This window comes from Rhea pennata, chromosome 9, assembly GCF_028389875.1.
Source record: "Rhea pennata isolate bPtePen1 chromosome 9, bPtePen1.pri, whole genome shotgun sequence".
NCBI lineage: Eukaryota > Metazoa > Chordata > Aves > Rheiformes > Rheidae > Rhea > Rhea pennata.
Genome location: NC_084671.1, coordinates 6,784,729 through 6,810,613, shown reverse-complemented (window position 1 = coordinate 6,810,613; position 25,885 = coordinate 6,784,729). Strand labels below are relative to the sequence as shown.

Here is a 25,885-nt window from a genome sequence, read left to right as displayed (position 1 = left end):
TTTAAGAGACTTCTGTTTTCTGCTCTTCCCAAAACACTGTCAGGAACTGGAATTAACGCTACAACACATCCTCTTCTGTACCCATTACAGAGCTCCTTTTACCTCAGGAGTTCCAGTGACATGTCTAAAGCAACTGAGCTTCATTCTCAAGATATATATGATGCCCATAAACCTTTAATAAAAATGCAATCCTACAGTATTATAGCATTGTGTATGTTTTATTCTATCTATAATTTTAAGTATAAAAATGACTCTAATTCACAATAGATGGCTACTTCAGTCATTACAGTCTCTTCTGTTGATCTATAATTAGTACTATACCGATCTCCAATTTAGATCAATGTATTCAACGTACGTGTAGAACCAACACTCTGGTGGTGGTGTAACTAACTTTTGAACTTCTGCTTAAATAGATGCAGCATTTAGTATTTAGCACAGGTGAAAGAGGAAGTAGTATTGGGCTAACCACAAGAAGAAGAGATAAATGCTCAGGCACAGCAAGAAATGGCATGAATAATAATATTGTGGAGTTACCTGAAAATGTGACTATTTCAGCTAGATTCTTTAACTGTTCCCTGGACAAGCTCTTCAGATTCAAGAAGGAAAGCTTCAGAATTAGATAGTTTGAACTCCATTCCTCATTTTCGGAGATTTTTTTTTTTTTTTTTTTGTGAATTTTGGAAAAGCATATTACTCTTTTCTTCATTAGTAAACTGAAGAAAATGCAAGCATTGCATTTTACAGTATAAAATACTATCACAAATCTGTTTGTTTTAAAATAAATAAGTCTCCTCCAAATAGAGAAGTAAATCTCCAAACAACCATATCCCTGAAGGAAGGATTGTCAGCTTTGCTGCAATGTCTTTAGACATGAAGCCTTAACGGTGGTAAAAGCAAGTGTGGTGTCTTGAGATATACACACAAGATGATAGGCTTTCACTCTAATAAGGGAGAAAGAAAAAGATGTTAATGAGTTTAGTCACCGGCTGAGAATCTTAAATAATAATTTCATAAACAATATTTTCTTAAATAATATTTTATCTATTTTCCATTTTCAGAGAGCCTCATAAGTCCCTAACTGAAAGTCATTGTTACTTTGATATGTAAAAGGCAGATTTTCAAGGATATTTAGGCACATTTTGGGTTGGACATAGACTATTTACGTATAGCTTTAATGCCTATGTCTGTTTTGTAAGTAGAATTTTTAAGTCTCACTTACATCACGAGGTCAGAGCAGCAGGCACCAGCCCAGACCTGTATGTGCTCCCAGACGACCAGGAAAGTGAAAGTAAAATAGGGATGGAGGCACTTTTAAAGCTTCTGAGGGTTTTTTACATTTGTGCCTTGCCATTCGTGATATACTGCAAACCGGTACAAGAGAAATCTAGCAGGGACAAAAGCAGACATTGAGAAACTAAGCACATGTGCTTAAAATATAAGTGTGAGTCTGATTATTTAAATAAGAACAAATTAAGAAGGGAGAATAAAGAGGAAAGGAGTTTGTGTGAAGTGCCGCGGTGCCTAGAGACCTCTGCCATGATCAGAGCGCCATTGTGCTGAGCGCTCTGCTAAGAATTAGTACAAGATAGTTTGTACCAGGAGAATTCGCACACCAAATAGGTAAATCAGTCGAATATGATTACCCTCATTTTACAATTGATGCTAGGAAATGCCAAAAGATGAAGTGACTTGTCTAGGAATTGATTCCAGATTTGTCCACGGCTCTACGCACATCTCCACATCTGAGAGCAATGTGAAGCTGGGAGAAAAAAGTGCTAGCTGCTGCAAAGGAACGAGAGGTCACAGGCTGAATGCTGCATGGTACCGTCAGCAGGAAGGATCCTCACTGTACCAGATGATGGACCGTGGCCTGCAGTAGGGATGGCAAAGCAAGCGGCTTGTGTCCGTGCATTCAGCTGATTGCGTTCGACCCACGGCAGCCCTGCTCCAACACGACCCCGTAGCAGCGGACAGTATGGGACAATGACAGGGTGACGCTTGGGGGGTTAAGGACTGGCCGGTTTGAATCTTTGTAAAGACAGCAGTCTAGGGGCATTGAATCTACATGATGCCAAATCGCAAACAACCTCTTGAAGTTGTCCTTTGGCTCCAAAATACCAGTCTTCAGCACTTGAGAATTGCTCTAAATTCAGATTAATAATTCCTTATGAGCTGGCTGCAGGAGGGCACCATCACTCATATTCGCTATTAGTGACTGCAGTAGTAGTTATTGCCATTGTCAAAGGAGCTGAAAGCTTTGTAGACAGCCTCTACTAGACCAAACACACAGTAATATACAATAATGTGACACATTCATTCAAAGACTTCCCCTGCTTTTGTGCCACATTCTTTTTTCCCTTTTGGGTCTCAGATACAGCGAACATCTCTTCTCAAAACTATGGTTTACAGTGGTCTTCTTAGGGTCAAGCAGGTAGTGTCAGAGACCTCTGTTTCATCCATAGGATACTTGCTATTTAAGTCATTTTTAGGATTAAATACAGGCACCATTTGGAGTGAACAAGAGTTCTGCCATGAGGAGTTCATCCTTTGTTCATCCTGTATCGGCTGGGCTGAAAATATTCAATTAGAATCTGCTCTTTGTTCTAGTGCAGTCAAGAGGGTTTTTGCCAATGATTTGAATGAGAGTTGGATAAGGCTTAGGGCTAAATCCAGGCCTTATGCAGAAAACCGTGGTCCTATTGAATTCTTTTTCTCACGGTGAAATTAACAGGAGCTGAATGCAAACATCTAAGGGCAGATTTTGTTCCTGTTTGTAACAATATGTTACCCTCTGATACTGGGCCTGCCTTGAAATGTTTATTGTTAAATCCTTGTATTTTTGGTTATATCTCATTAAGAACATAATACAGCCTTGGAAAATACATTCTGAAAGAGTATTACAACAGGATTGGGATTACTGTTTGTAAGACACTTTCAACTAGGGGGAAATTTCAAATTCAATTTACAGTAATGTCAAAGCACAATTAATATATAGGCAATGATAAGGGAAACATGCAGAAGCACACATTGATAGCACTACATCAACAAATAAACTTTTGGTGCTGGTAATTAGGTACACAAGATTATTATATGTTTAATTGACTAAAGTGACAATTTGGAATTACATCTAGTCACATTTAATTGGATTTGGACTCTCCAGAGGAAAGGAAATGGAGAGCAGCGTGGAGAAGCAGCCATAAAAGCAAACCGATTTTCTAAAGTCTGTCAAGACTCTGCATTAATATCCAATGTACAATAGTTTTTAATATCCCCCACTCTAGAAAGAGTAATGCAATGGTTGTAACAGACAGTGGGTGTACTAAAGCATACTCAATTAGGTATAAAGATAGCTGATTGTTTTGTGGGTTTTGATTTTTTTTAAAGACACATTTAATCAAAGCTGAACTATGTCTGAATTTGACATAGATGGTGATACTCTTAGGCTGACAAACGACAGGGTGCTATACATTTTGATGCTGTCCTAGAAGAAATTTACTTATATTTAGTCTATTTCGCATGCAAATAGCTTAAAGCAAAAAAAGAAAAGCCAAAACAAAATATTTTTGAGCAGCCATTAAATATTTCCTTGCAGTAAATATGGAAAGGCCATCAAAGAGAAAAATGTAAGGTATTTGTTTGCATGTAGTTTAGCTATCTAAAATTGCTTACTAAGATTTGTCTTAAAATTGGACAAAGACTGACTGTTATGTGTAATCTTTTGATAGAAACTTCATGTTACAATCTTATAAAATTATCTCCTTTAAATATTGCTATATGCATCCTTCTCTCCCTGTACACTCATTTATTCTGCTTTTGTCACCAGGAGCGCCATGATTGCTGACTATATGTACTGGCTGTCAGGAGGCACTGAGCAGCATATAAGCAAGCTCATCAAACTGTATTGGCAGGTAAAAATTGATAGCCCAACTAGGAAGGAGGTGCCCATCTCACTATTAAGACCAAAATGAAGGATTGCTGCTTAAAAGACTGCCGACAAAGGTAGCTCTTGGGCATATCAATCAACAGGACACTATATAGTACTACTGTATTTATAATGAAGTAGATTTTCTTGGACTAATTTTAAGGGCAAAATTCAAGGTTGTTAACCCTTGGCTCATACTTCAATTTTATGGACTGCTATAAAATTTAATTCTGGATCCTCTGTAGTCCCCAAAGCTATTTTTTGTGAAGCCTTCCTACCTTAGTGACACTTTTCTTTTGCAATTTGCATGATAGTAATCCTCCGACACCTTTCCAAACTCTTCATCTGGAAGGAGGGGGGAGGGAAGACCATAACAAATGGTCTCAGAGAAACCTAAAGTGCTCTGTGAAGGATGACTAGTTAAGACCCCAGTTCTACAACAATTACTTACGTAAGGAGTAGACCATTGACTTCAATGAGACTTGTCTCCTGAGTGGTACTTTCCTATTTGAATTAGTGGTTCAGCCACATCAGCACAAATTTGAGTTTAAGAGTACCTCCTGCTGCTCTGAGGAGAGTTCTCACACACTTGAGGTAAATGGATGCTAAATCTTTTGCTAGCTGGCTTATTGCTGCAGGAGCTTACCGCTCCAGGTTGTGTCCCAACCTTCCCAAACCCAGTGCTGATGCAACCAAAGTCCATTTCAGAGGGAGTGCAGCATCTGGGGCCTCGGACGGTGGAAGACCTTTCTGTCTTGCAGAGGGTCCTAGCTGGTCTTGTGGCAGTGATAGCTGACCCTCAGGAAAAAAGAAAAAAGCTATTATCTTGGACTAAAGCAACTCATGAGCTGCCCTTACGCTCTCTGGGGAGCTCACTTCTATTTGTGGCCCTGCACAGAGCTAATTTGGGCTCATACAGCCTTCCCACAGGCTTTGCCTTACAACTGGCATGGCTCTCAAGGGATCATTTCATGGACTGCTCTCTGTGATTAGGAGGAGGAGGCCAAGAGCAAGCTGCTTTGGTAACTTGGTAAAAATGTTTAATAAAAATACAGTAATAGAAATAATACATGTCCCTTGTGATAAAATGTTGGAGTCTGATTCTGATCCCACTTATTTTGGGTTTAACCTGAGAGAATATCTCTCACAACAAGAGGGCTCATCCTTGTCATACTGTGGTGTGAGATGTAGTGCAAAATAGGTCTGATACAAGTGGGAGTAATAAAGATCAGAATCTGGTCTTTTACTTTTGCAGAAAATTCTTCCTTTTTTGAGCTATTATTAGTTGCATTCTTATTGGTAAAATGAAATAAATCTCAGGGCTGGGAGCTGCTGAATTTCAGTACTGCTGTGAGTGCAAAGTGCATCTCATTCAGAGAATTACCCACTGGGCTAGTGTTTGTAGTGCCTGTGAACTTTCTTACATGCTTTCCAGCAGAGAATTTCTTCTGTACAGAATAGTTTGATTTTTTTTTCCCCCCACTGGGTCAGACTCATTTAAAATCTGGAGTTCACAAATAGGTTTTACGAAGAGGTCATTTCTTCGAATGGAATACCTTTTTTTGTCTCTTAACACTGGTCTCTATTGATTCCCCCTCTTGATGTCATGGCCATGAAGCTTCAAAGTCTGAACCTTTCAAGAAGGAGCTGTCATCACTATCCTCTCACCCAAGGGTTCAGAGTGTCCTGCTATGCAACAGGACCAGAAAAACAGTGTTGAAGGACAAGATTCATGAAGGTGCCTTCTCACAGGGTCTGAATCAGAAGCTGTGGGGCTGGAACCAGAAGCTATGTCAGGAATGACTCAGAGCAAATGAAATGTTAGTACTGAATCACTTCCAGCCATTTGCATCATCTTATAAATAGAAAGGGCTAAAGGATTTTGAAAGTGATAGGACTTTGGTTAATCTCTGCTTCGCTCCAGAGTTCATTCTGTTCCTGATGGAGAGTTCATGCACAGGCCTCCCTGCACCTCTATGATACCAACTGGTACTGCTGCACTGTTTGTGTCCCCTGTTACCACTCCTTTTCCGCCTTTCACCTGAACCTGAATTGCAGTCTTTGTCTGCAGAAGCTTTGAAATGTCAGTAGAGATCTCACCATTTGTTTGATCCCCCACTGTGCTTGATTTTCACTGGGAGACAGAGATTGCGCTGCAATTTTGTGCCTTTTATGCGTATGCTTGAGCGTGGGCTAGGCTAAGGATTCAGCGACATCTATATGCTGACACACACGCAGTACAGGCAGCTGGGTGCCCAGTACTGCTCCCACTCAAGTTAATAGCTAGCACTTCAGAAACACTGTTCATGAAGATATCTCCCAGCACCAGTAACAATCTTTTCTTTCTTGAGTTGATGAATTCTGTGCATTCAGCATCAAGGGTGACTTCAATGTCATTAGTGCACACAGCAACAATTATGCAGTATGATGGAGAACGTGACACTGCACTGGGACTTTTCACCATGGAGAGACCAAGCAGAGATAACACAAACTTTTTTATTAATATTCTCTCTATTTCACTGTGTAAAGCTGAAAATAACTTGTCACGACCATACATGCTCATGTGCCTTTGTAACCAAAGCAACAGCTATTGATGCACGCTTTTCTTGCTAATTACTCCTCTTCCCCAGAGCTCTGCAAGGTTGCCTCACAAGCGAGAGCTACATTTTCTGAGAAGGAACGGAATAGATGCTGAACAGAATAGTTTGTTTTTCACTTTTGTGAAGAAAGATTTTTAGATGAGGAAAACTTAAAGATCTGTCACTCTTTGCTTTAATCAATTGGTTACATGTCTAATCTCTCGGGTGTCATCGACTACCTTGTTTTTATGTGGTATTTTTCCCCTACTGGAAAAGGCTTTTCCTCCTCACAAGCTTGTATCCTACTCCTCTGATAGCTTCCAACATTGTATAGGCCACTTGAGTGGTGCACAAAATTCAGACTCTTAATTCTTACTTCTTACTTCTAGATCATTGCCTTTCTCTCTTGATCTATTCCTCATGCTCAGAGCAGTCTTATCTCCCTTAATCTTATATCTCCCTTTGTTTCCTTGTCCTGATATTGTTTTTGTACTTTCCTTCTATCCCTGGGAGTCCTTCTTCTTAAAACTCTTCTTAAAACATCCTCAAATCTTTTTCTTTCCCTTCCTCATTATTAACTCTTACACAGTTCTTCAGTAGTCATCCATTCCATGTGATTGTTTATTTCCTCTTAGATGCACTGCAAGATTTGTACTGTCATAGATTTTTAAGGCTAGGTGGGTTCATAGTGATGAATGGTCTGACTTTCTGCATAAAAACACCACAGAATTTCACCCTTGTCTTCCTGCATCAGTACCAATAAATAAGGGGTGAAGCTGAGAATGTCTTTGAGGAAGTTATCCAATCTCCATTTAAACAGTTTAATAATAGAGTATCTACTATATCCCTTCCAAAAGATGATTTGATGCATGGTCGTCCCTGTTTCTCCTTTCCAATTAGTAAACTGGGATCATACTTGTCCAGTACTAACTTCTAGCAATTTATATTATGCTTTCATCTCTGAAAGCTTAAAGATCCTCCAGTACTTGTTACCTTCTCCCCATATACATACCTATGGATCACGATCAAGGTACTTTTAAATATTCTTTTTGATTACTTTTTGATTGGCTTTCTTTGATTATCCCCTTTAAAATAAATCATCTATTTCTGGATCTTCTGTAAAGTGATCTGTAATGTCTGACACCCTGTGTTGTTTTTGAATATTAATACATGCCTTCCATTCTGTTCTGAGATAAAGGTATAATGTTGATGAGAGCTGAAAAAGCAATTTGCAATGGATAATGTTATTCAATAAGTTAGGCCTTTTCCTCTGTTCACCAAGTATCTTTTCAAGTATTTTATTCCATGGGTTGAAAATATATATTCCAAATCAACATATAATCAGATGGATGGCTTTTTTTTCACAGCCCACTATGGAATATGCACTGGGTGATTTGTGTATTGGCTGTTGGATTAAAAATAGGCCAGTTAAATAGAATTCATCACATGCAAAATTAATGTGAAAGTTATTAAATGTATCATGGTGCACATTTACAGAGTTGCAGCTGCAAGACAAAAGTTTAACCCTGTTTATTACTATTGTCAGATAAGCCTTCTGGCAGAGAGTCCAGCGTAGGGCTACAAAGATGATCAGAGGGCTGGAGCACCTGCCCTATGAGGAACGGCTGCGAGAGCTGGGCCTCTTCAGCCTGGGGAGGAGAAGACTGAGGGGGGATCTGATCAATGTGTACAAGTACCTGAAGGGAGGGTGTCAAGGGGACGGGGCCAGACTCTTTTCAGTTGCCCCATGTGACAGGACAAGAGGCAAAGGGCAGAAATTGAAGCACGGGAAATTCTGCCTGACTGTGAGGGGGAATTTCTTCCCTGTGAGAGAGACGGAGCACTGGACCAGGTTGCCCAGAGAGGTTGTGGAGTCTCCTTCTCTGGAGGAACTCAAGCCTGCCTGGATGCAAGCCTGTCTAACCTGCTCTAGGTGACCCTGCTGAGCAGGGAGGTTGGACTAGATGATCTCCAGAGGTCCCTTCCAACCTTACTGATTCTATGAAACATGATTTATCGTCAGTCTTTCTCAGCTGGAAAGAGCAAAACAAACAATTGACCTGAGGCATTTCATCCTGTAGAAAGAGTCGGTCCTCAAACTGTCTGATTTGACTCACACCTTTGTAAACTATTTCCACCGGCTAAATACTACGCAGTATACCTTGGAGGTTTTATTCTGTTAATAAAGGTTGTATCACTCCCATACGACAATATCACCAAACATATAATGTCATCAAAAATGAACTTTGCCAATATTTTGAATATCACAGCCTGACTTCACTAATATCTGATAGAGACATTTTAGTAGCAAGTGCCTTTATTACCTAGTCCATAAACATCTCAAGCCTGACTCATTAGCACACTACAAGTTTAATTGCTTTTATTATTCCATTACAAAAACCATGTGTCCTATTTTGTACTAAAGGTTCTGCACCAGCGTCCCTTCTGCAGCTATACCCAAAGTCATTCACGTCTTTCCAATGTCTTACACTGATTGCTTTTGCCCCAGCAATTTATATGCTGCAAAAACTAACAGAACTTCAGGCAGGCATTTTGAAAGCTTTTAGGTTTCTATCTGTACACCTCCATAACCATTTATGCTAAAAGCCTTAATTCCTTAATGTAGCCAATGTGTATTTGCTACACTGACATGGAGACCTTTAATTTGCATTGGAGCAAACTGGGCTTTTAGCTTTAGAGATTTCCAGTTCAACCCTAGTGTTTTGGCCAAGATTGCAGCCACTGTATTGTTGCTTTTAGCACATTTAAAGTACCAGATCTGTGAGTATATGGAGCTCACAAACTTGCATTTCTGAGAATATTCTCTGTCAGCAGAGAAAGCTGCCAGGAGGCACATGCATTGGCTGACGTGGAGGATTTAAGCATTCAGACATTTGTTTTACTCTCTCATTGCTATTATGAACATCAAGTGTTTCCAGTTCAAAAATCTGGGCTGTTTGAAGCACAGAGTAACATATGTATTACGTAGTAAAGCAAATTACAACCCAGCCCTGCAAGGAGATCAAACACCTACAGTGCAGTGACAAATGCTGTCGACTTGCTCAGCGGTCAACTTCATCTCACACCTTGCAGGGTCATAATCCCCAGCACAAAGTCAAAGGAAAAACACTCTTGGTAGCCAGAACATCCTCCACAGTCCCTGCCCATGGCAAGGCCCATCAGCAGCCCTACATGCTGCTACTTGACCCATATCCTGGCACAGAGCATCAGGTTTCTGAGTTGGCAACACCATGGATGGTTTGCAGCCCTCCTAATGTTATGACTGATAGGAGCTGACAGGCGGCCCCTCCAGACAACCTGGCTGTTGTATCAGTGAGAAAATATATTTCTCATCAGTCCTTGAGGCTATTTCAGCAGATCATGCTGTGCCATACTTAACTGCAGAGAAGTCCCTGCCTTAATCAAATCTGGGGGCAAATCCCATTGAGGGCAATGACTGCTACGCATACAAGCAAAAGCGAATGGCTCAGTCCACATTGTCTCAGAGGTCTGTGGAGTTTGTTACCTTAAGAATTAATTTTAATTTTTCTCACTTCAGAAAAGAGACAATATTTCTCATAACCCTCTTTATAAAAACCAACAGGTATTCATCCCTCTGCTGTATCTGTGACCATCTCGAAGGATACCTCTTGCTTTGTTGCACTGAGCTTTTCATTTTCTGGTGGGAAATTCAGATGTAAATATTTTCCTCTCATCTTGCATGTTACAAGAACAAACAGATTTTGGCCCATAATGAGGAAAATGAATTCATTCTTAAGGAACAGCATCAATACCTAGATGACCTTAGAGCAGCTCCTGACCAGTTCTTGGATTTCCTGTGCTCTCTCTCTATCATGACTGAAGTGACTTGTTAAACCAGGTGAAGTCCTATTTTTAACAGTTTTTCAGAGCAGAATGGGTTTCTTCCTAGGTCTGCCATTCAGGCACTCGTACTGCTCTGGCTTGGGAGCTGCTAAATGCCTGACAAGTGGTTGCATTTCTCTTGCAGCAGCTTCCTCGTGAAGCAAGGTTTCCATCCATTTTTAACACCTAGGGTACTGAGAACAAAAAGAATTGAATAACTCATCCAAGACTAAGCACAGTGACTGTGACGAACCACGAACTAAACCAGATCTCCCATAACCCCCAGTGCAGATCAACTGTCTTTTCACAAGGACTGGTTTCTACCATACCGTGTCACCACAGTCCCAAAGGTGACTGGAGCTCCCCACAACATCTGCTGTGCACTGTTAGTAAAACTTAACTCCCAGCTCCAAAAATACACTCTCAGATCACTACTGAAAATGTAGAGTAACTGAAAACTGGACTGATAAGGCAAATAACATAACGGAGAGTTTCTATCATGTTGATACTGCTTTGGGAACTTTTTATTGCTGCTGTTATTGCTGGTATTTTCATTCCAGAAATAATTCTGCATGTTCAAAACCAAGGAATTTAACATTTTTTATGCCATTTCTTCTTTAATAATATCTACCTCCACATATTTTCTACCTACCGCTATTTTTCCAGGATTAGATCATTCATGGTAAAATTACTGTTGCTTGAATCATACTTGTATTTACATGCTAAGAAAAGTTATTAGTTTAAATGTCACACTATTAAAACAGATGGGTTAATTGTCCCTAATTTTGAGATAGATAGATTTATTCAATACCAGCTGAATGTACTAGGCAATACATATCTCGGCTGTAGCTGGTAGCTATTGAAATCCCAATATGAAGTATAATACCAATCCAATTAAAGTTTTAACTATTAACAGAGGCCATAAATCATACCTCAAAGATGCTCATCAGGAACAACCCTGGAGAGCAAAGCTCCCTACCATTTAAAAACCCACAGAGTAGCTCAAAAGTAATACGCAAATTTCAGGAATGTAATTTGGCTTTTACTGGGTTGCGAGGCAGAGCTTTAAGATGCACAGAAGGGACCTGAGAAATCAGTATAGAAAACCAGCCATTTTGTGCCGCTCTCAGGCCCTTCTTTTTCACTCAAGTTGCACGTTCATTATCCTCTTCCCTTTCTTCGCACACCATCTCCTTTCTCCGGGGAGATGAAACGCAGACAGGAGTTTCTGCCGTACCAGGATCATTACCGGCTATGTGGTTTCCCATCTGGACACCCGCTCTTAAAGAGCTATAGAGGACATCACACAAAAAGAGATAAAGTCACTTTTCAAAAACATCTCTATATACAGTCAGGTTGTCTTCTACTAAATTAGCAGCCATTCAGCCACATAAAGTAGTTTGCTATTGCAACGACTCAGGCATGATTTTTTGCTGCCCCTTTGAACAGTGCTGTCCATTCTACGGGCTAACCACATCAGTCACAATCCCTGGCTGTCTGATTCATCTCTTCACATTTAAGTTGAGTTCCCAAAAGATGTTGAGCTCAGTGCTAAGAAGGACTGACATCTCTCTCAGTTAATACTGCATTTTGCTTTCTTTTCCTTTCTTTTTGTCCTTCTTTTTCTCATTCTTTTTCTTTCCTTCTTTCTTCCTTTGGTGCTAAAAGCCCTGAAAAGCCCCTAGAGCAGATATTCCCCATTTCTCCTAGGAGTATTCCCTTGCCAGCGTCACTCTGGCTCTCAAGTGCGTGCCCGAATCGTGGGGTGGGTTCAGATGCCAGGGCTTGGCCCGCAGGTGTAACTGCGTTCCCGCAAAGCACTCAGTGACACTTGACCTTTAGCTCAGCCTGTCCGAGTTGAGACGTCTTTCCAAAAGTTATTTGACTGAGCGCAGTTTATAGTCACCCTTTGCAAAATAAAAATAAAAATAAAAGTGGGTGTTTTAGCTGTGCTGGGCTCCTGACACAGCAGGAGCAGCGTGGAGCTGGCCGAAGACCCGCAGAGCACTCGTGTTCAGCGAAAGGCGTCTCCTGGCGCGAGCCGGGCAGCCCTGCTGCTCCATACAAAGCCCTAGCAGATTGCCTTATTGGAACTGAGGTGTTTCTCACTATGGAAACTCTCTCATCCTTAAATAAGGGCCAGTATTAACAAAGCTGGTTGAAAGCTGTCTTTTTGGGCTAATATCTGCCTGCAGAGGATAACTGGCATGTTCGAGGGGACTCTTGTTTGATTTTTACATCCACTGACCCACTTCCCCGCTGCAGATTTACAGCTGCCTGTGGTTGTGCCAAGCAAGTGTGTCTACACAGCAGCTCGCGGGGTGGCTCCAAGCTGCCTGTGCCGTCCCTCGCTCCGGCTGGCTCTCCACGGGCACTCGCCTCGCCGGGCTGACCCTCACGTCGCAGTGTCTCCGGCAGGGAGACTCCAGATCCGCCCGTAACCATAGTTAGGAAAAACTGAAGTCCTTCACGTTCCCTCCTTCAGCAAGATGGAAAGGGAAGATCCTCAGCCAGTGGCAGGTGACACAAGAGCTGAGGACTCCCATGGCGCAGTTCATGTGCCTTAGTTTGTGGGACAACGAGCATCCTCAAACTAGAGTTGCATTTCTGCATCTGTGCTGGGTGCCCACATTCCCACATGCTAGCAGCATGTACAGGGGCTTTTAATAGCAGCCTCCAGCTAATCCATTTCCTTAACCCATTTATTCTGGGTGCATTTCTTTAATTAATAGTGATCGCTTTGGAAGGATATAAAGCATGGATTTATTTTCTCCCAAATTTAAAGAGAGTCGTACTGAAATATCAATAGATCTTGAATTTTAAGGTAACCCATCTGGAATGTGTCTGCTTCTGCCTTTTACAGCTCAGCAGAATATGTAGGTCTATCTCTGTGTTGCTCTGCAAATCTGCTTTTAAAAATATACTGCATACAAAATAACTGGCAAAGACTTAAATTCATTAATAACTTAAGAACCTAAATAAGCTGATATTTGATGTGGCCTACGTTAATGGGGAAGCATTACACGGCAGATAAGCAGAAAGTTCTCATCTATTGTATGATTTATTCATGTCATAAACATATTGAGAAAAGGATATGCTCTGGCATTCAGTCTACTTACTTTTCCCACAGAAAAAAAAAATAAAAATAGTGTAAGAAGATCATGCTGGTGAGAAGATATTCATATCACAACAGCAACAGACTTAGTGGCAGGGCTGCCAGATATTTCTTTATGGCTGGCAAGATATAGAGAAAAGCGCATAGGTTGCACCACAGTGCACCCATAATTTTAGCTACCAGCCTATGAGTGGAAGCAGTTCATAGAAGAGGCTAATGGCTCTATCCTGACTGATATCATTACATTAATAAAAATCATCAATAAAAGCATCAATTCCCACTGTAATGTAAATGAGTCAGTGGCTGAGCGTGCACTGCAGCTGCAAGATAAGGCACTAGAAAGATATCTAAATTTTCGGCTAATTCTAGATGTCAAGATAATTGGATTTTCCAAATTAAATCTTTCTGTAGTTAAAGAGGATTAAGATTAGGGACTATAGCAGAGAAAGCTACTGTCACTGTTATGAAGAATTTGCAGCTAGTGTGCCATTTTTCTTCTTCTGTATCTACTATAAGTGAGGCAAAATGGCAAAAGCTTCATAAAAATATTGCAGTAGTTATATCATTTGTCATCAAAAGTGGGCATAGGAAAGCTCTGTTTCTCGCGCACCTACCTATTCATTTTATGAGCTCTTAACAGAATTTTTGTGGGTGTCAAAGGGACAATATAAGATTGTTTAGGCTAAAGTTTAGGGTTTATTAAAAGGTCTTGGAAATGTAACATTAGGAGATATGGTAGAGTATAATGATATTGCAGAATAAAGGTGCTCAGAGCAGAGGGATGTGTGATTTTAGTTCAAATTAAAGAATATCTACTTAAACCCTTCATCAAAACAAAGTTTTGTTTTGTTCACTTTTTAATTGCCATGATAGCAATATTCCTCTTAAACCTTGTGAATGATTCTGTTTCTTGAAAGAATTAACTGATATTTCAGTCAAAGTACTGACAAATTAAATAGTCCTTGAGACACTTTGTTTCCATGTGGTTTCTCTGCAGACTTTCTTTGATTCCACACACTTCTGAAACAGGGATATAAACCTCCTGACGTGGCAGGGCATGAGTCAAACCCATAACTACAGAAAGAAATCTTCCCTGTGATCATATTATTCTGCAAATTCTTCTTAAAAGAGGTTTTTTTTATTATTTTCCTTGAAGCAACAGACTTGGTCTGCTTCTGAGAGGAACCTCCCCATTGGATGAACTTGTATGATCAGTGATAGTACTTATATTACTGTATGTTGCTAAAGAAGGTGTTTCCTATGGTTTGAGGGTATCTTAAAGCATAGGATTTCTTTTTTTTTTTTCCAAACTCTTTTGGAGTTGAAGTCTGGAATGTTATACAACCTGGTAAGATCTCTCTCACTGCAGATCTCACTTGCAAGATATGTGGAAATCATTATCTTTATCTTTCTCCATAGAGAAAGATAGAGGTGCCTAGAGATAAGTTTACCTGCTACCTCCCTACACAAGGAGGAGCCTGGCAATTCTTCCACTCTTGAGACCATAATAGCAATATCCCCCATGTATCAGACAGCAGCCTGCAGACATAATGCCTGTGGTGGAAAGACATCAAAACACATGGAAATGGGAAAAAAACAGTTGTTCTATCCATTCTCAAAAGACTTTGACAAGGTCCAGTGGAGCCCTTGCCATTCCCTCCACAGTCTGACTGAATCTTGAATATCTGCCTGGTGTATGCCACAATAAACATAATGTTCTGTATTCCCATTACCTAGACACATTGGTAGATATTTCTCTGTGGGTATGGACTTCAGTACATAAAGGCTTAAGCAGAAAAATCTTCAGGGATTTCATCGTATAAAGTTTTCTGCTCCAAAGTTTTTATGGGCTGAAGTTTTATATCCTGAAAGACTTTAGCCCATAAAAATCCAAGAGGATAATAAAACAAATAGCATCTGTGTCCAGGGTCAGTAGCTTGGGGGAAAAAATGCTCTTGGGTAATAATACCTTCACCAGCAGTATTGACCAGAAACTATGGATCTATTTTTCCCCCCTCCCTTGGTCTGACATTTTACCGTTATTGCCCTCTGAGCCAGTCACTATTTGCATGCTGTGCAGTGTATCCATGGGTACCTGGCAATGCGAAGATATTATAGGCATGACTTTGAACTGCTCTCAAGGATGATGAATCCAAAAATGAACTTTGCAGGCAAATGCCAGGAAAGCAATTCCCCCACACCCACAGGATGCGGCTGCTCTCTGGTCCAGTCACCCACCTCTTTGTCTCGCTGCCTCACTCCATATATTTTGCATCTGAGGTGTATGGATACACCAAGAGATATATTAATTCAGATTAGAAAATGGTTACTGAGCTATAGAAAGTCAGCAGAAAACCCAATATCTCGCACAAAATTTGATTTGGTGCCGATATTTACACATGAAATTGAGTAGTTTACATGTTTGGCTAGGCTTCTGCTTTTCTTAAAATTTATCTTGGAAAGATTTATTGGTACCATCGTTTTATCACTTATCCTGTAAGAGCCCTGAATGATAGGCAAATTAAAGTCCAGATGAAAACTCCTCAGAATCACTTTGCTATAAATCAGCATAGGCTGCTAAGTATTTCTGGAGGGAAGAGCAGACCCGGGTGCCTGAACTCTTGGCAGCTAGACACACTTGCTATTTTCTGGTCTGATACCTCCACATCTGTAGAGTTAGCCATGGATAACGGGGATGTGTCTGTGGAAAGCTGAAATTCCTTCTCACCCAAGGGAACATTTCTACCACCCCAGGGGGTCACGGCACTATTACACACATTTTAAGCTTATTAATTATCCATACTGTCCACTTCAGACCGCTTCCACCTCAATAAATACGCAATAATGGGCAAATGAAATGCAGTAATCTGAAGTACAACCAAATCCCCAGTGATGCCCTGGCCGTCTAGGCAGAGCACGCAGTGTAAGGGCGCCCGGGGTGCTCACGTGGCAGCCTATCCCAACGTCTGCACAGAGCAACCACGCCGCCGCTACCGCATTTCTGCACCCCCCAAGCCTATAAACACAACGGAAATAAACAGTATCAGACCGTGGCAGAAGACCCGGTGTCCAAAGCCATTAAAGAGAAGGACAAACTTAACTCCTGAGTGCTTTCAGCTTTGCATTTTGGGTTAGCAGCTGTCAGCTAAACAAATGACTCAGAGGTGCACATTACTTCTTGGATAATTTCACATAGGCAGGGAATGAATTTGGGAACAAAAGCGAAGGCTTGTCAATAACACACCGAGCTCGTCCCGTAACGGCCCTTCCCGTGAATCGCTGCGGTGTAGGAGGTGAGACAGGGGTTCAGACTCCCTCTCGAAGTATGCATATCTTTCCCCTTCATGCTTTTCTGATTGTCTCCATTAACTTTGCGCCACGGGAATGTTTACGCTTCTGCCCAGATAAACCCGTGAAGTCTCCCAGCTCCCCGAGTCTCCCGAAAGGACTGTCCACGCCGGGAAGATAAAACGTTTTTTAGCAGCAGATGCAGCTGAAGCAATGCCGAGCACGGCTGTACGGAAGCCGCAACCCAGAAGGAATTGCAGCTGAGCCTCCCCCTCGCCCTGATCGATAACGACGTGGCGCGAGGCTCTTTCCAGCCGGGTGGTTGCTCAAGCACTCGCAGCACCAGTTCATTTGGGTCCGCTGAGTGTGAAATTCCCCTCTCCACATAAGGCCAGCATAATACATCATTTGAGTCATTTTTAAGGGATGACAGGGTTCATAAGCTTCATGTTGCCCTCTGCACAGGAGTGAATTTTACTCTTCATGCAAATGGTGTTTAAATGCAATATTTTAAGACTAATATTCCGTACAGACACAGTGTCTGATTCATGCCAACCCAAGGGGTAATATGAATGCTTAGTATTCTTTAACCAGCTCCCAAGGACTGAATAAAACCCTCAGATGAAAGATGTGACCTTCAGAGAGCACGAAATCACTTTTCCTTTTCATCTAAAAGATAATTTATCTAATACTTTTCTGCTCATTGAAGACATAGGCTTGCTGCACTGAAAACTGTTTACAAATGTTCTATCTCCATTAAATTGATTTTCTGAATATAGATAGACAGTGTTTTCTGGAACTAATTTAAATTCCCCTCTAATTAATATTCAAGACCAAAATATGTTATCTTTGCATGACTGTGCAATTATTAAAGGGAAAAATATAATCTGTGAAAGTAATTATTTTTCTTTTTTTTTTTTTATTTTTTAACTAGCCATCAACTGACATGAAATGTATCATTTCTCTGCCTTTTTTTAGGCTATGATTGAAGAAGCCATCACTAGAGAAGAATCTTTTTCGGTTATGTACACACCATTTGTGGCAAATGCCAAGGCTGACAAAATAGACAGGATGAAGGACATTTTCGCTAAAAAGCACCCTGATTATGTAGAGCACATATATACAGGTAACAGTACCTTTCACATATTCTTAAGCACCACATATTGTTTGCATGAGTGTGGCTAACCTAAAAGGAGATTGAGAGCTTAAGCCTCTGTATTTCCATGCTTCTGTGGGGTAAAATTAACTTCTGAGATCTGCTGTATAAGATTGCACATGATTTAGGAACTCAAATCAGCACTAAGGCAAAGCACAGACTTGGTACTGCTCATCCGCACAAAGATGACTTATCTATGAAGCCTCATGTTTCCTTTGCTGATTGTCATTATTGCAAGAAATCTTTCATTTGAAGGTATTTTTGCAGTGTATCGTGAAGACAGTGCAGCCCATGTTCGTTCCCATCACTATAGATTTCCACAGGTCACTGGCCCTTCAGCAGAACCTCTGGTTTTCAGAAATATCCTGCCATAAATAAGCACTAATGGACTGACTGCCACCTTTGAGAGCATCTCCGCTGCAGGGACGTGAATACACAGCCAGTTTCCCTCAGGCTGTTCAGGACAAGTAGGATCCCAAGGCCACTGCTATCTCCTGGCAGGATAGCATCTCCCAGAGCAAACACACACTTAAATTCTGGTGGCCACGTCTTTATTTTGAGAGGAATGGGCATGATATTTTGGAATAAAGCAGGGGGCTAGAAGGCATTTCTTATGATCATTAACCCAATGACTTGGAATATAATTGACTCTAATAATGCTTGGCTCTGAGTTGATGATTGAAAAATGTAAAGGGAAAAGTGCATTTTTCAGGTCAAATACTGGGAAGCATCTGTGTTCATCACACCAGCTAGACCTGGAGCTCACCCCTCACTGACACTTGCACCGGGATGGTCCGTAAGGCTGACAGGCTGTCACCTTCCTGCAAGAGTTACACCTGGCTCACCGCTAAAAGGCTTATTTGTTACAGCACCTGCTAAGTCATGGCACTTTCCAGATAAATAAGGCTTCCAAAACAATAGATATTGCATCTTCTGGGAGGAAAAGAAAATCTATTTGAAAAACACAAACAGATAGGAACTAGGAAACCAACTGTTTACAACAAAACTGTGCAAATATTTATCTCCAGCAAACTTGTCTTGTTCATCTCATTTTGCTTTAGGAAATCATTATAAAATTAGATCATGTTTTGCAAGTTGTAGAACGTGGCTATACTGGGGTTTTGGCAGTAGTTTTTGGTTGGTTGGTTTGTTAAAAAGGGAAAACAGGGACTCATTTATCATGGAGGTTTTAAAGTCCCTGTCTCCTGTTTACTTGCTGATGTGACTTTGTGGAGAACTTTCAGAAATAAAAGTATTGGCATTAAAAGGAGAATAATATAAAACTTCCTGAATCTGATTGGAAAGCAAGAGAAATTCCTGTTTCATAGTATCATAGAATCATAGAGTCACAGAATGGGTAAGGTTGGAAGGGACCTCTGGAGATCATCTAGTCCAACCTCCCTGCTTACCAGGGTCACCTAGAGCATGATAGACAAGGTTGCATCCAGGCGGGCCTTGAGTACCTCCAGAGAAGGAGACTCCACAACCTCTCTGGGCAACCTGGTCCAGGGCTCCGTCACTCTCACAGGGAAGAAATTCCCCCTCACGGTCAGGCGGAACTTCCCGTGCTTCAATTTCTGCCCTTTGCCTCTTGTCCTGTCACATGGGGCAACTGAAAAGAGTCTGGCCCCATCCCCTTGACACCCTCCCTTCAGGTACTTGTACACATTGATAAGGTCCCCCCTAAGTCTTCTCTTCCCCAGGCTGAAGAGGCCCAGGTCCCGCAGCCGTTCCTCGTAGGGCAGGTGCTCCAGCCCTCTGATCACCTTCGTAGCCCTACGCTGGACTCTCTCCAGTAGCTCCATGTCTCTCTTGTCCTGGGGAGCCCAGAACTGGACACAGTACTCGAGGTGAGGCCTCACCAGGGCTGCGTAGAGGGGCAGGATCACCTCGCTCGACCTGCTGGAAACACTCTTCCTAACGCACCCCAGGAGATCATTGGCCTTCTTGGCCACAAGGGCACATTGCTGACTCATGGTCAACTTGTCATCCATAGGCACTCCCAGGTCCTTCTCTGCAGAGCTGCTCTCCACCAGGTCAGCCCCCAGCTTGTACTGGTGCCTAGGGTTATTCTTCCCTAGGTGCAGGACTCTGCACTTGCCCTTGTTGAACCTCAGGAGGTTCCTCTCCGCCCAGCTCTCCAGCCTGTCCAGGTCTCTCTGAATGGCAGCACAGCCCTCAGCTCTATCAGCCACTCCTCCCAGCTTGGCAGCATCAGCAAACTTGCTGAGGAGGCACTCTGTCCCCTCATCCAGGTCACTGATGAATAAGTTGAACAGGATGGGACCCAGTACTGAGCCCTGGGGGACACCACTAGCCACAGGCCTCCAACTGGACTCCACGCCACTGATGACGACCCTCTGAGCTCGGCCTCTCAGCCAGTTCTCAATCCACCTCACTGTCCACTCATCTAGGTCACACTTCGTGAGCTTCTCTAGGAGGATGTTATGGGAGACAGTGTCAAAAGCCTTGCTGAAGTCAAGGTACACAACATCCACTGCTCTCCCCTCATCTACCCAGCCAGTCATTCGATCCTAGAAGGCTATATCGGATTGGTTCACATATACCCCCAATTTATAGCAAGGGTGAGACTTTCGAAAGCACCTGAGCAGCAAAAGTGTGTGAGTTTTGCACTGAAACACAGTGAGATTTGTGCTCATAAATCATTAGGTGCTTCTGAATGTGTCCACCAGCAGTTTTTTTTGCTCCTACCCAAGAAGAAAAAGGAAGAAGAAAAAAAAAGGATGAAGGATAGGACCTGGCCCTGTAGCTCTTTAATCAGTTATAAAAATGTTGGTTGGAGCCAGTTCTGCTCTCAGAGATGTTTGTTTACAAAAATCTATTAGTTAGAAGAGTTGCTTCAACTTTACATAAGTTTTCCTGAATGCAAATCTTAGGATATCTGAAGTTTCTAGGAATTAAATCAGATGATAGTCACAGTTGTAATCAAGCATTTTCTGAGCAGGGTAACTCAGGTAGGATCTCTTGATCAGCCTTTCTCACTTCTGTCCTAGCAAAACCTCTCAGACAGAACAGGCTTGGGTCATTTTCCTGGACCCAACATGCAGATAACTGACAGTAGTGGTCACTGAAGACAGCTGAGGCTGTAGGGGGTTCCTAACTTGTCTATTCAGCCCTTATCCAAAATCACACAGCCTACCAAAAAGCCATCATTTTCAGCAGATGTAACTCATTTTCAGTGTTGAACCGCTGAACGTTTGGCCTGCAGGTCCGTGCCTCACGTAGGAAAAATTTAAAATACGAGCTAAGCCCCATTTTAGCAGTGGGTTTGAAATACCAGACATCTCAAGAACATATTACTTTAAACAACCTTCCTATTCAACAGCAAGTGATCATCTGATCTTAATTCAAGTATTTGGTATAATGTAAGGATTGAACTGGTTTCAAAGTTTTCCGTTATTGCCAAGGAAAAGCAGATGCACACTGAAATCAAAGCGTACGATGCAGTTTGTTTCCAAATTGAGAATCTAGCAGAAGCAGAACACGCGCTACGAGAAATATCAGGTCCGCGCTGCATGATTTATGTAGGGGGAAACCTGGCGAGCTCTGAACGGGGCTCTCCATTTGTCAGCGCGACCACGCAGCCTGGCATCTTAAAAGCAGAGCTCACCGAGAACAGAGCACTCCTCTGTGCAAAGTGACACCGACATTCAATCTAGGTTTATTTTCTGCAGGGCGAGGGGAGGGAGGAAAGGGCTGGCTGGGCCGGGCGGGCGACTCGGCTGTTGCACACCCGCTTTGGCAGCAGCAATCACCCACTCCGGACGAGCCTCAGCACATGCTGTCGCTCGCCAGTCGGGTGTTTCAGACAGGACAGGCAGGAAACCTGGGGTTAAGGTGGCGGTGATAGTAAAACCCCCCTAAATCTGTAGGCAATCAGACTTTGTAATTTCATGGAACAACTGCAGCTCGTCTTTTAATAAAAAAAAAAAACGATGGTGTGTTTCTGAAGTGTTATGTTAGTAACGCTTTGGATGATCAGCTCTGAAAAGAGCATAAATGGAAAGAATGTATTTCATCTTCTGTGTCAGCAAAATTTAAGATGTTGATGAAAAACATTGCGAAATTTGTAATTTCAAATTTTTGTTTTGGCAAGCTTTTCCAGGTTACATTTCATTCCCTCTTTAGACTTTCAGCGCTTCCTATTTTTTTCCTCCAGAAAAGTAACTTATATTGCAATTGAAAAGAAATGTGATAGCAAAAGATGCTTTTGTTGTCCTGTTCCAGATCCTCATGGACTTCATATCTTGCCACAGACAGCTGACTGGTCTTCTCTGCCTCCTCAGCAGTATTTACTGACTCTGGGCTTCAGAAACAAAGATGTTGGAAAATTCTTGGAAAAGATGTCAAGCAGAAAGCTGACAATCTTTTCAGGTATGCTGACTCACTTAGTAGCTCTGAGAGATCAGGGATTACCCCTGTTATCCTTACTTTCTGACCGAGGGGGGCAGGAGGGTTTCTTACGACCCATCTCCCTGTGCCTGTGGTCCTCCCCGTCAATTTACCTCTTCCCCCAGTTTACCCATCACCTTTCTGTATTCTCTGTATGAAACATCCATGAACAAACACAACATGCAGGTTTGTGGTTTCGTTTCTTAGAATACAAAGCACCTTTTAGTCCACTCACAAAAGAAGAATCAAGACGACATTTGGAGACCGCTGGGAGAAAGATCTTGCCAATAATGGATTTTATAAGAAGCACCAAATTAACTGTGGGTATAGAATTTGCTTAGTAGTTTCTAGTGAACGTAGCATTAGAAGTCTGTGCAAGGGTGAATGAGGTGGGCTTCTCTGTGCAGAGCTCATGCGGCACGTTCTCCTTCTGGGTCAAGAAATGCTCAGCTAATTGCATGAGGATCTGGGTCAGGCTGAGTTCTAGACACTTTTAAAAAATGGCACTAACTACTTAACAGGGTGCCCAGTTTATTTAACCTCACTTTGCCTCCGATTTTCTCAAACCTTTATGGCTTATTACATTATATTCCTAGCTCAAATAGCCACCGACATTTGCTATCTTTAAAACGCCTAATATTCTCCACATATCACAAAGCTCTCCATCAAGAGTTAAAAACTGCTACTTGAAGCATTTCTAGTTGTTTAGATCTCGATCCCTACATAGTGAAGTAGGTGAAATAACCTTCAAATCTGTTACAGCCATATTGAAGGTACATTAGTTAGTTCTACTGCATACTTTTCGCAATACTGTACACAGCTTTTTAGCACCATGGCTTTTGATTAGCACAAAAGGTCAAAAATCAAATTTGCATGTAGACTAGACTATTTTAATGCAATTCTTAAATTATTTGCCAGAAAATAAGTGGAAGAAGCCTCTCCTCCCCAGATTGTAAATGCTAATGTTAATGCTTTTTCCCCTAGCAATAGCTTTTTTTTTTTTTTTTTTTTTTTTTACTTCTCAGTGTGTTGAAAGAATCAGAGCATGTTGAAAGAATCATTTCCTCATCAGGGATGTCTTAGCAAATCACGAGATTTATATTCTTAGGTTTTGATAGCAGATAGGAGGCTGACAAAAACTGCTACTTAGCAACCCCTCGCAAGGGAGAAGCCTTAGCTAGGTATTTGGAGAAGCGACGTCTTCCTTACCCTCGGAGAGCAGCCGTTGCAACAACAGCAGGCGTTTGACCTCAGACGCGTAGCGGGAGGTAAAGGTGCTCCGCGCTTCGCCAGAACGGGAGCTCCCAAAACGTGTGCTTTGAGGGCAGGCACCGCCTAGGAGACGTACAGCGTCTTGTTCCCAGTCCTTCCTGGGGGCCACGTGCCGCCGGCTGCTCCCTTGGGAGGACCGAAAGCCCGCGGCACTGGTGTGCGGGCTGCACACTGGGTGTAAAATAAACCCCCAGTCCTCCTGAAAGCCCTGGTAAAATGCCAAGTATGGATATTTTTTGGTCCCCACAATTCCCTCTTTTGCTATAATACAGAGATTTTTAGAGGTGAGGTTTAGCTGCTGCATTTTTTTCAGTCTCTGAATAGTAGCAGGAAGAGAAAAGTTCTGTTTTTTTCTTTTAAAATTTCAAAATTGAAATATCCTTTGGTTCCCCCTAACTATACTATTCTGGAAATGAATTTGGAGGAACAGAAGCACATGCTTCAAACAGAGATGGATGGTATCTAATATCAAGAGTATGAGGGAAAGGAAACAAGCTGATAATTTAAGGAATGAGATCTGAGTGGAATGTTAGGATTGCTCAAACTCGTCTCCGCTGGCTGCATGAATTTACACTGCTTCTACACAGTAATATTTTCTATCAGCGCTAGACCTCACCTTGTACGTTTAGATACTCTTGCTGAAATGAAAGAGGGCTTCCAAGAGCACAGGGTGAAATGTCAGCACTGCTGAAGTCAGCATCAAACATGCATTTTTCCAGGGAGGTCAGCATGGGGTCCACACAGTTTAGACAAGGTCTACGCAAGTCGCACCTCCAGGAGCAGCAAGACCTAGGTGAAAACAGCCTGAATCATGTTTCTACTGACTTCTAACCCATCACCATGGCGTCACTATGGGAGCTTTGGTCATGAAGAGAAAAACTCCAGGAGACAAAAAATTATTACTGAGTTAGCACAAAACGACTGCCAATCTTGCAGATAAGAATGAAAAGCCATGCACCCATTATTGGCGGAAACATACTCACTGTCCCTTCAGGTTTTACGGCATTGAATGATCCATGCAAGACTGAATCTCTGACCCAAAGAGCAAATGACAGAGTGGATTGTACCTGGTGATACACACAGGCACGAAGCCAGGATTGCTTTGCTACTCATGATTAAAGCCTTTTTATGGGCCTGGCAGAGATTTGGCTATTTTTGCTCGCTTGAAAGTATTCCAAAATTCTCTTCAAGCTAGAAAAAAAAGATTTCACTTGTAATCTGTCACATACAAACTAAATACTTCTGCAAGAGAAAGTTGTTGGGTCACTCCTCTTTACATACAGACACTAGGTTTACAGCTTACTTTAAGAAGATAAGCCAATATATTTATTTTTAATAAGACAAATATTTCTTTCTACCTTCTTTTCATTTGCAAGTGCAAACATACAATCCAAAATGCTTATCCTAATCATATTTTTCTGATGAAAACATCTCAGTGCTAGAGCAGAGCTTATTAAGCAATGGCAACACGCTTAACATAAGTCAATTGTGCCACCTTAGTTTTGCAGCCATGCAACTTATAGTTACTTATGTAATTTATACACACCTGACCATTAGTAAGATATGAAGCCAATGATTAAAAATATGCAGAGTATTTTTTTATTAGTCTTCATTCTTCATAGAAGACAGCCCATCCTATTTAAATCAAAGAGACATTTTTGCATTGTAAAGTAAGAGCCATGTGAGTGAGGATATAACAGCGCTATCCCTAAAGCAGCATCAGCTGCTGATGGTGGTAAAGTTCTATAAACCTGATCTGCCCACAAGTCCACACCACAGTTATTTTACTTGCCTTACCAACCCCCCCCCCAAAAAAAAAAAAAAAAAAAAAAAAAAAAAGAAGAAGAAGGAAAGAAAGGAAGAAAGAAAAAAATCAGTCAGACCTCATATTCCAAGCAAAATTACCAGCCCCAACAAGTGGTTACTCTATCAAGTCTTTTCATTGGGGTAATTTCTGCTGCTTTTTCCACATCAGGTTTGCCTTTCTTCTGTGGCAGTCCCATAGCAATGGCACATGATGCTACTTAACAGGTGAAACAGTGGCCAGTGCAGGGCTTATTAAACTGTTGATATTATAGAGGTGAACCAAACCTCCCGTACGGTTCACAGCATGCTCTGTACTTTTACAGCTCCAATCGTTTTGCTGTCTATTTTTTCAGCTCAGGGAAAGTGTTTACTATATCCAGATTTCAGCGTGCACATTTTCAGGAGGATACCGAGGGCATTAAAGAAACACAATGATGGATTTTTCTGCTTGTTATTGTAATACACTACTG

General features: G+C 41.7%; 1 protein-coding gene across 1 annotated transcript in view; it reads left to right on the top strand.

The window, feature by feature from the left end:
- The window catches only part of SPATA16 (spermatogenesis associated 16), a 90,364-nt gene that overhangs the window by 42,713 nt on the left and 21,766 nt on the right, over window positions 1-25,885 (top strand). The window contains exons 6-9 of the mRNA XM_062583028.1: window positions 3,824-3,908; window positions 17,747-17,894; window positions 22,173-22,319; window positions 22,545-22,657. Coding sequence (XP_062439012.1) covers window positions 3,824-3,908; window positions 17,747-17,894; window positions 22,173-22,319; window positions 22,545-22,657 — 493 coding nt within the window. The remainder of the gene's footprint in view (window positions 1-3,823; window positions 3,909-17,746; window positions 17,895-22,172; window positions 22,320-22,544; window positions 22,658-25,885) is intronic.